Source organism: Monodelphis domestica, chromosome 1 (genome assembly GCF_027887165.1).
Source record: "Monodelphis domestica isolate mMonDom1 chromosome 1, mMonDom1.pri, whole genome shotgun sequence".
In the NCBI taxonomy this organism is placed as follows: domain Eukaryota; kingdom Metazoa; phylum Chordata; class Mammalia; order Didelphimorphia; family Didelphidae; genus Monodelphis; species Monodelphis domestica.
Genome location: NC_077227.1, coordinates 178,359,702 through 178,370,687, shown reverse-complemented (window position 1 = coordinate 178,370,687; position 10,986 = coordinate 178,359,702). Strand labels below are relative to the sequence as shown.

Below are 10,986 nucleotides of genomic sequence, written 5' to 3'. Positions count from 1 at the left end.
ACGCCCACGCCCTTCTCGGGCCAGGGTCCTAGGTGTTTAGAAGTATAACTAAACGTTCCGAGGTGCGTGCATCTGATAGAGCTAGAGAACCTCTCGAGCAGAGGCCGCGGCTGCGCGCGCAGATGAAGGTAGGCGGTGGCGTGCCTGAGCCCCGCCCCCTGCCATGTGCCCTTCTTGGGCAAGGGTCCTCAGTTTTCTGAAGCATCTGGGGCTAGGTTCAAAGTACTCCACCCTTTTCCCCTTCCCCCACTTCCCTGAGGGCCGATGCGGAGGCTGCGCACGCTTGTGATGGGCGTTCCCTGTCCAGATTTGGTCCCGCCCTCCTCCCTGTCCCGGGGTTTCTCTTGCCCAAGTCATCTAGAGGAATAGAAGATTTCACTAGGTTCGGACGTACACGCGAGTTGTGTGGCTGGGGTTGAGGACCTCCGAGAACAGAGGCTGTGGCTGCGCCTGCGCGTGTAGGTGACCCTTGTCTGGGTCCGACATCCTGCTGGGGCGGCAGCGGAAAACTCTCCTTTCCTTAGGGCTCTCAGGCTTTCTCTGGCCGATGTGCCGCCTTGGGGACCCTCTTTCTGGCTGACCCATCAGGAACGCCTCGAAGGTGTCTGTAGCCTGGAAGAAGAGAGCGAGTCCGGTGACCCCTCCACCCGGACGGCTCGGGGCCCTCCGTCTTCATCCCTGTGGCTTCCCCGCCTCCCCTTTAACCCCTGGGCCCTACCTCTCTAGTTTTATTTCTCTTACCTATCTGCAGCCATCGGTGTACTCAATTTCTTTGCTTTCGCAGGTTAAGCTTTACCTTCCCTGTTACCATGTTAGGCCCCCTGCAGGGCCAAGTATGTGTGGTGACCGGGGCATCCAGAGGCATTGGCCATGGCATCGCTTTGCAACTCTGCGAGGCAGGAGCCACTGTCTACATCACTGGCCGAAAACAGGACACCCTGCGGGCTGCTGCTCTGGAGGTGAGCTTTGTACCATTCTTTGCTTCAAAAGCCTCAGCTCACTTTCCGAACTATCTTATCAAACAGGCAATAATTAATTACCCCCGGGTACTAGGCACAGGGTAAGTGAAAGCAAAAAGGTCCCTGCCCTGCATTCCAAGGGAGCAACAGCAGGCACACATGTAAGCAATATAAGCTCTTCTGATCCTTATCCCAACTCTCTCTGGTAAGTCCTGGATCTCATAGGAAAGATACTCTTTTCCTTGGGGTTCTAGGAGTACCTCCCTCTGGGGAGTGTGTTTGGGGTGTTGATTCTCTAATGCCTTTGGCTCAAGCCCCAATTGGAGAGCTTTTCCACTTTTCCTCTCCCTTAATTATCACCTGAGAATTTTGGAAAGGGGAATTTACCAAAGCGGCCTGGTAACAACAGTTGATTAAAAAAAAATCTCTTTTCCCCCAAACATTTGGGACATATTCTCCCACAAGTATATACAGAGTCCAGGGAAAGGTATGCTGAAACTTAAGAGTACAGGTGGCAAAGAGGTAAAAGCTATATATAGGTGGTTCAAAGTACTTTCCTTCCATTCCTGGAGTGCTCAAGTTTCTTTTAAAGCATGGTGAATTTGCTTCCAGCCCAACTTGAGCAGACACAAGCCACTGTGGTCCAGTTGAGTTGTTGCTAGGCTGCTTTATATTTAATATAAAGATATGATGGATAATAAATATAAGATATTTAATGAGAACTAGTGGAGCTTACTAAGTGTGTGGGAGAGGATGGCATTGCCAGACTTTTTTTTTAGGAAAATTAATTTGGCAGCTGAATGGATAGATTGAAGTTAGTAATGTAACAAATAAGGAAAAACTGGGCCATCATTTTGAGATTAAAGTATTTGTGGTAAAAAAAATTATGATTGGTTTCATCACACCCAGTTTGTAATAAAAGACCACACTTAGATGTATAACAGTCTGTTTTATAGACTTTTGAAAGTCAATTAACATGTGCTTGACAAAACTAAATGTACAGAATATATTACCAAAGTTTAAGAAATATTTGCTAAAGGAGTTAATACATTCCAAGTAAAGGTTTAAGACAAGCAGCCCCCATTTGCATTTGTTCTTCTGATGATTTAGCACCAATAAGGACTTGTTGAGACAATCTAGAATGTATGGTTCAAAGTATGTCAAAAGCACCATTCATCATTGCAGTTTGAAAGTAACGATAACAGAAAATATGGGAATGGACCTGATCAGGATACAATTTTCAGTCATCTATAATTGATACTACAAATAATAGACATCAGATTTAACTAATACTGATTCTTAAGAATAAACCAAAGGCACCTGTCTAGGTGATAAACTCTGAGGAACCTATAAGTCCTTCACAAAAGCAAATTCCATCCTGTCTTTGTAATATAATTCTAATTTCTACTACTGACTCAATGATTGTTTCTGTTATATCTATCAAGAATCAGGATTCAGTAAAGCTAAACATTTAACATTTAATTCTGTTGATAACAGAAGCTCTTAATTTCATTGGTAGCTATAATCTAATAACCCAAATTATATCTTTTCTACTACTATAGTTAATACTATATAATAATAATTGATATACTACTAACTGGGTCTTAGTCTTTCTAAAATCATAGTTACATACTCCCTAAAGAATTATATGTGATTCCTTGTTTTATAATCTTTGATACAAAGGTAATTTCCTGTTCAGTAGACATTTATTGGGTACTTACTCTTTGCCAGGAATTGTGCTAAGTGCTGTGAATACAAAGCAAAAATACAGTCCCTGCCCTCAAGGAGTCCACCTGCTAATGGAGGAAACAACATATTTTTAGCTGAGTGGATGATGAGCTACAGTGGAGGGAGATGAAGCAGGGATATTAACCCATAAACCATTATGGTAGTACAGGCATGATGATGTGATAGGAACCTTCACTAGGTTTGTAGTTGTGTAGACAGAAGAGAGAATATGTGAAAAAAAATGTTGTGAAGGTAAATGAAAATGTCTTGACAACAGGTTGGAGGCAAGGTTAGTGTGAGTGAGGTACCAAGGATAATGCCACCGAAGTGGCTGTGAGGATGCTGGTACCCTCAACACAACAGAGAAGTGTGGTAGAGAGGAGGATTTGGGGAAATAGACAATGACTTCTGTTTTACACATATTACATTTGTGATGCCTTTGAGACATACAAGTTGAGATGTCCAGTAAGCAGTTAGTGATGTCATAGTAGTGATCAGGAGAGAGATTCTGGTTAGATAAATAACTCAGAATCATCAGCATAGAGACAATAAATCAACGAGCTGAGAGATTCCCCAAATGAGGTAGTGTAAAGGGAGAAGAGAAGAAAAATACTTCTAGCCAAGATGGCTGATAGAATACTGCCCAGCTCCCACATACTTATGCCAGCAAAACCCTGAAGTTTGCATGAATAATGATCAAGAAATTCATTGTGAAACTATAATGAGTGACTTTTTCTCCCCACAATTGGACAAGAAGTCAGTCTGAAGTCCAAGAGTGTTAGGGGAAAGGGTACAAACTGCTATAAACATAAATTAGGCATTCTGTAGGACCATAGATCAACCCATACAGATTTGCAAAGCTTTGTGTCCAGAGGTGGCAAGAGCAAAGAACTTCCCCATGAACTCATAGTCAGAAAGCCCCAGGAAAGCAGCAGTGTTGTGGGCAAAGACCAGCACATTATGACAGTCCTCTGAAGCAGAATTTCTATCCCTGCTTTGGAATTGAGGTCCTCATCCTTTCTGTCCAGAATCCAGAAGATCAAGTGTTCTGAACCTCTTAAGATTCATGGAGCCCTAATCCAGGATATGATGGTGAACACAGAACTAACTATATATGACCCAGAGCACCACACCAATCAAAAGTGCAGCAGATAGTGGAGTTATGAATTGATCCAACCATTCTAGATGGCAATTTGGAACTATGCCCAAGGGGTGCTAAAAGACTGACCTTTGATCCAGCCTTAGCACTGCTGGGTTTGTACCCAAAGAAATAATAAGGAAAAAGACTTGAACAAGAATATTCATAGCTGCACTCTCTGGGGTGACAAAAAACTGGAAAATGAGGGGATGCCCTCTGATTGGGGAATGGCTGAACAAATTGTGGTATATGTTGGTGATGGAATACTATTGTGCTCAAAGAAATAATGAACTGGAGGAATTCCATGTGAATTGGAACCACTTCCAGGAACTGATGCAGAGTGAAAGGAGCAGAACCAGGAGAACATTATACACAGAGACTGATACACTGTGGTACAATCAAATGTAATGGACTTCTCTATTAATAGCAATGCAGTGATCCAGGACAATTTTGAGGGATTTATGAGAAAGAACACTATCCACATTCAGAGGAAAAACTGAGAGTAGAAACACAGAAGAAAAACAACTGCTTGATCACATGGGTCAATGGGGATATGATTGGGAATAAAGACCCTAGTGCAAACATCAATAATATAGAAATAGGCTTTGATCAAGGACACATGTAAAACCCAGTGGAATTGTGTGTCAGCTGCAGGAGAAGGTTGGGGGAGGGAAGGGAAAGAGCATCTTATAACTAAGGAAAAATATTCTAAATTGACTAAATAAATTTTTTTTTAAATGCAGCAGTGTACAGAGCCTGGCCCTGGCAAAAAGCCCCAATTTGGGTACTAAAGCTGGAAAGATGAGTAAATCAAAGAAAACACCAACTAATATCAACATTTATTACAAATCTAGAGATCCTCAAAAAGGAGAGACTCCTTAACAAAATGAATTTTCCAGAAGTACTACATGTAAATTAAGAAACAGATTTAATAATTAAAAACTCATGGAGAGAAATTTGGAAAGAGAACAAATACCTTAGAAGAAAGAATGGTAAATCTTGTCCAAGTAATGAACTCCCTGAAAATTTGATTAGACTGAACAAAAATCAATGATTCTCTTAGATAGCTAGAAAAAGAAAAAAATCAAAAGACTGAGAAAAATAGAAAATAATATATCTAATATAAAAAATAACTTCTGGGAAATAGATCAAGGAAAGATATTTTAAGAATCATTTAGGGGAGTCATTGAAAACTAAAAAAAAAAAAAAAAGCTCAAATGCATTTCAAGAAATAGTGAATATCGTCCATAATTTTTTTAACCAGAAGGGCAAAGTGTTCTATCATTTGAGGAACAGAAAGGTCAGTTTGGCTGGGACTACAGAATGCATGGAGGGCAGTATTGTGTAATAAAACTGGTAAAATCGAATGGGGCCAAGTGAAGAGCTTTAAATACCAGATGAGTTTATAGTTGATCCTGGAGCAATGGTTCTAAAACATTTTTGTTTCTACTTTGCCACAAAGAATCTGTACTAATGGAGAGTCAGATTCCATGTGTCCATGGAATTGTAGCTATAATTGCAATTGCCACTATAATCCATACAATTAATTCACTATGCCCTTTGAGAACCTTGGAATACTGGGAAATCCTTTCTCTGTACATGTAATTCTATATGCAGACACCAGGGGATGGCCTAGGCTGAAGGTCTCAGTACTAGGACCAGTTGAGGAGGGAGGAGGGACCTGGTGTGATTAATTACCACAATATGATGCTGGGGCAAAGAGGGTGCAACTATGTGCTCATGGGACTCTTGTGTCTATCTCATTCCAGGCAGAATCCCGAGGAGGTCGATGTGTGCCTGTGGTATGTGACTCAAGCCAGGAAGATGAGGTCCGGAGGCTGTTTGAAAAGGTGGATAGAGAACAAGATGGGAGATTGGATATACTAGTCAACAATGCCTATGCTGGAGTCCAGGTAACATTCCACCCATCACCCCATTCTTTTGATTCCCTACTCCACCAGTGGTTCCACTATTTAAAAAAATTTTGTTTAAATTCCAGACATGACTGACCCTTGGATCCTGTCCTATCTCTATATACTTAAGATTTCTGCTTTTTAAGTCACACTCCCTCATACACACATTCTCCCCATCACCTACCCTCCTCACCTCCCATCTCATTCCTCATTCTTTTTAGACCATCGTTTCCCATGTGAAGAAGCCATTCTGGGAATGCCCAGCCTCTATGTGGGATGATATCAATAATGTAGGACTCCGGTGAGTGTTACCCTCTCCTGATTCACCCTATGATCAAGGGACCAATTATCCTTCTTTTCAACCAGTGGTAATTCAGGACTTTCCTCATCTTTTTATTTCCTCAGTTTTCTCTGTTTGACCTATCCTTACCCCATCTCTGTTTCTCCCTTTGGTTCCTATTGCTCTCACTATTATCCAGCAGATACTCTCATCTATTCTTCAATGTATCTCTCACCCACCCATACGAGAGAATCTTCAGCCTCCCACCCATTTGCTTTTACTAAGTCTTCTAGAAAACTCATCCAAATTCATATGGTCAAGAAACTATATACCTCCCCTCCAGTCTACTTGCTAGCCATGTTTTTACTAAATTGTAAAGAATTCAGAGTTATAGAACTCTTATCTCCTCATTTGAGAATTAGCCTGCTCTTCCTCTTCTCCATCATGTAAATATGCTCCATCCAGTTCAGTAATGCACATAGATTGGATTGAGGGAAGTATACACCAGAAACTAGAGGTGGAAACCACAGCATTTCAAGCTAACTCTGGATATTAAATGCACAAATTGTGTCTATTTGCCACTTTTCTAAATGACATGGTATGATAGATTGTAGGATTTAGAGTCAGGAAGACCTGAATTCAGGTCACAGCTGTAATTCTTACTACCTGTGTGACCATGGACAAAAAAGTTACCTTTCTGAGACTTAATGACCTTTTTATGTAAAATGGGGATAATAATGCCTAAAGCACTTATCCCATTGGGCTATTTAAGGTTTAAATGAGATAATATATGTCTAATATACTTTTGAAACCTTAAGGTATTATGCAAATATTTATTATTTTTACTATACTTAAAGAGTCCTGTTTCCCATGTCTAATTAGGATAAGGAAATGGATTGGAAGTGTAACAGAAGGGATTTAGGTTCAATATAAGCAAGAACATCCTAAAAGTAAGAAATGAGATCTTTTAGAGTAGGAGACCAAGGGAAGCAATTGAGCTTTCTTTTCTGAAGGTCTTTGAGGACAGAAATCTAAGTTGTCTAGGCAAGCTTCTCTGAAGATGAGATCAATAAAGTGTCCTCTGGAGACACTCCCCTCTCCCCCCAACCACAATGAGAAAAACTTGGTTCCCCAGAGGTGAAGCACATTGCTGTGTGCTCTGTGTACTGTCCAAAGCATGCAGTTCGATGCTGTTACCATCTGTGCTTCACTTCCTCTACCTTTCAGAGGTCACTATTTGTGTTCGGTGTATGGAGCCCGGTTAATGGTGCCTGCTGGTCGAGGGCTCATCGTGGTCATCTCCTCAATTGGTGGGCTGCAGTATTTCTTCAATGTACCCTACGGTGTGGGCAAAGCAGCGGTGAGGCCCTGATGGCTGGGATTGGGAGAGGAAAACTTGACAGAGTTCAGGGAAGGTGTCTACAGGCCATTGTGATTCATTAGTTTCATATCCCTCCAGACCATATTGCAAAGAATAGTTCTGTCTCTTCATATATAGACTTTCCCTTTGGGACATTTTCAGGAAAGAAAAAACAAATCCCAGACTCCTTCCCTGCAGTTAAGGGGGCACTATGCTCTGGAAAGGGAAATAATTTTGGGGCTTCTGAGAAGGAGAGTTGGGTTTGTTTTTTGATGGAAAATTGGCTTTGATGTTGGCGGGGAGGGGAAGTTGAAAAAACAATAGTGGAATAAAGATAGAGGATCATGACTCTCATTTCTATCCTTTTTCCTCCCTAGTGTGATAGGTTGGCTACAGATTGTGCCCATGAACTACGACCCCACGGTATTGCCTATGTGTCTCTTTGGCCAGGGTTGGTGAAGACAGAGCTATTGACAGAGCATATGAATGAGGGAAATGATGCCTTGGCCGATAAGGTCAGCAAGGAAAGGGAATGGAGGTGGTCATCTATCCACCTAATATATAGACATTGAATCCAAGGGGCGTTGCTAGAAAATAATAAATGCTGGAGGGGTTGTGGCAAAATTGGGACCCTAATGCATTGCTGGCGGAGTTGTGAATTAATCCAGCCATTCTGGTAAGCAATTTGGAATTATATGCAAAGGGCTTTAAAAGAATGCATACTCTTTGATCCAGAAATACCACTATTGGGTTTGTGCCCCAGAGAGATAATAAGGAAAAGTGTTTGTACAAAAATATTCATAGCTGTGCTCTTTATAATGGCAAAAAATTGGAAAATGAGGATGGCTAAACAAATGGTGGTATCTGATGGTGATGGAAAACTATTATGCTGTAAGGAGTGATGAACTGGAGGGTTTCTATATGATCTGGAAAGACCTCCAAGAACTGATGCAGAGTGAAATGAGCAGAACCAAGAGAACATTATACACAGAAAGGGAAACATTGTGGAAGCATCCAATGTAATGAATTTTACTAGTAATCCAGTACATTCCTGAGAGACTTATGAGAAAGAACGCTATCCACATTGAGAGAAAAGAACTATGGGAGTAGAAATGCAAAAGAAAAACTTATGACCTATCACTTAACACTTGTTTATATGGTGATATCATTTGAGGTTTCAGTTCTATGGTAAAAATGAATAATATGCAAATAGGGATCCAGTGATAACATTTGTACAACCCAGTGGAATTGCTTATCGGTTCTGGGAAGGGGAAGGGAAGAGGGGAGGAAAAGAAAATGAGTCATGTGAACATGGAAAAAATTTTTAAATAAATTAAATTTAAATTAATAAATAGAGATTTGAAGTCAGAAAGCATGGGTTGAAATTCCAGTTCTGCCACCTACTACTACCTCTGCAATCTTAGTCTCTAGGTTCTCAATTTATTCTTATACAAAATAAGGGGTTGAATATAAAACTATTAATGTTCTTTTCAGCTCTAAATCCAAAATCTAGAAGAAAGGCAGTAGTAGCTCCTGGGACCAACAAAATGACATTTTACTTCCCTGTTTAATAAAGGGACAAGGAAGAGTCCCCTTCTCAGACACAAGCTTTTCTGAGGGAAGAATACATTCTTCACCACTCCTAGCCTGGCCTCAATTTGTTCACTTGAGGGGCTAAAAAGAATGACAGTAACAGGTGGACTTGGGATGATGCTGTTAGATTAATAGTTCATATCTTTTTATCATGCACTGTAGCTGAAAGAACGCTTTCCAGAAGGGGAGACGCCAGAATTGAGTGGCAAATGTGTGGTAGCCCTTGCAACAGGTAATTGATGGGGATGGGGATGAAGTGTTCCCAGAAACCACTTGGGTATCTATAGAGCTCATATAAGCCAGAGCTGGGTTCTACAATGGGGGTGAGGCACAAGGTCTTCATTTCTTCTTCCTTTGGAGTCAAGACAGAGCCCAGTAATTTTGTTAGGGACCTTGGGAACTATGTTGGGTAGATAAATTTAATTTGGTTTACAATATTCTCAACATTACCAGACCCCAAGATATTATACAAGAGGGTATTCTCCCCTCCAAAAGGAAGGGGCAGAAGGACATTGATAACCATGGAACTAGAAACTCACACTTGTGAAATTCTCATTAGGTTGCCACCCTCACTCTGTATACATTGATGCTTTCTTTACTCAGATCCCAAAATCCTAAACCTAAGTGGTCGGGTTCTGCCATCCTGTGATCTGGCTCGAAGATATGGCTTTAAGGATGTGGATGGTGAGCTGAGGGGCAGGGAGTGAAGGGGGCTGGGGGGAGATGTCATTATGTTCTTAAACGTTCCTTCTTTCCCCTATCCATTTCCTACCCTTTCTTTTCCTCCTTCCCTTTCCCACCATTTCTTTCGATTTCCCCTTCTTTCTTTATCTCTCTCTGCTCCCACTTCTAGAGTTTGGAGTAACTTAAGAGTAAGAAGTGAATGTCTAATCCTTCTAACCCAGTTTTCCTGTTGCATTCAGGCCGTCCTGTCTCTGACTATCTGTCTCTGAGATCAGCATTTTCTGAGGTTCCCAGACTGGCCTGGCTGGCCTCCTACATGCCCAGCTTCCTCCGAGTGCCCAAGTGGATTATGACCCTCTATTCCAGTAAATTCTAATCTTATCAGCCAGCCATGATGAAGGAGCAGAAACACAACTGCTTTCTACTTCTCTGTCCCAATCATGGGCCATGGATCAAGGAGTGATTTGACTTGTTTGGATAAGGAAAGTGAATATTTCTCATATACCTAGACTCTTGAACAATCCCTGCCTTTAAGGGAAGACTTCAACTGGGCCCTTCACTTTATCACTTATTCCTCCCATGCACAGCCAGAGGGATTCCTGATGAAAAGAGCATTTGGGATATAAACCAAATTCAGGCCTTATCCAAATCACTGACTAGCTTTGTGATTCTTGGGAGCTCTAGTACTACTTGTGCTTTTGCCTTGATTTCTTTTTCTTGTTCCTGTACCTTGTTTTAACTTTTAATGGAAAAGACCCCTAGAGTAATAAAGTACTCATTCAGTTACTAATATAGCAGATATTTATTGAACCTAAAGGGCTGTGTGTTCAAAAAGCTTATAATCTAATTTAGGAGAGATGATAGATGTATAGAGAGCATGGTATAGTGAATAAAGAGCTAGTCTTGGAGTTGGACATGGGTCTAAGACCTACCTACAGCACATGCTCTGGGGCTCACTCACTCTCCTAACTTCCAATGCACTGGCAAAATGAATACCCAGAGAATCTTTAGTGCTTTTTCTTTCAAGGTTCTAGGGGAGGTGGGCTATAACTTCTCTACCTGTAGCTTGTAAGCTGACCTCGATGTGCTTCTCCAATGATTATTAGTTGCTATCAGTTAGCCAGCTCAGCCTAATTAGCATTTAGGGAAAGGGTACTGACTGAGTGGTATGGTAATACCAGTAGATACAAAACATCCCTCCAAATTATGGGTACAGTCCCCCACAGGCACATATAGAATCCAGGGAAATAGGGTCCAAGCTTAGTATATCTGTGGCCAAAAGGGTAATGTGCAGCTTTTAGAAATCTTTTTCTCTCCTTTGTGGTGCCCTT

At 41.3% G+C, this 10,986-nt stretch overlaps 1 protein-coding gene across 2 annotated transcripts; it reads left to right on the top strand.

Annotated features, from left to right (window-relative positions):
* Positions 1-9: 9 nt before the first annotated feature.
* Positions 10-10,445, top strand: DHRS1 (dehydrogenase/reductase 1). Of its 2 annotated transcripts, none has more exons than XM_056810124.1 (9): positions 10-128; positions 785-959; positions 5,595-5,738; positions 5,960-6,039; positions 7,246-7,378; positions 7,756-7,893; positions 9,134-9,203; positions 9,575-9,655; positions 9,895-10,445. In XM_056810124.1, exons 2-9 carry the CDS (start codon positions 810-812, stop codon positions 10,029-10,031), a joined length of 933 nt encoding a protein of 310 aa, XP_056666102.1. In that variant the 5' UTR covers positions 10-128; positions 785-809; the 3' UTR covers positions 10,032-10,445. The 2 variants fall into 2 exon arrangements, with proteins under 2 accessions (XP_056666102.1, XP_001369623.2); XM_001369586.4 differs by lacking the exon at positions 10-128 and adding an exon at positions 321-458.
* Positions 10,446-10,986: the final 541 nt, after the last annotated feature.

What these genes read in the sequence shown, in the direction of transcription:
- DHRS1 (XM_056810124.1), top strand. Translation starts at nt 810, where the DNA reads ATGTTAGGCCCCCTGCAGGGCCAAGTATGTGTGGTGACCGGGGCATCC. An exon ending in ATGATGCCTTGGCCGATAAG is followed by an intron (nt 7,894 to 9,133) that starts GTCAGCAAGGAA and finishes CATGCACTGTAG; the next exon opens with CTGAAAGAACGCTTTCCAGA. An exon ending in TGTGGTAGCCCTTGCAACAG is followed by an intron (nt 9,204 to 9,574) that starts GTAATTGATGGG and finishes TTCTTTACTCAG; the next exon opens with ATCCCAAAATCCTAAACCTA.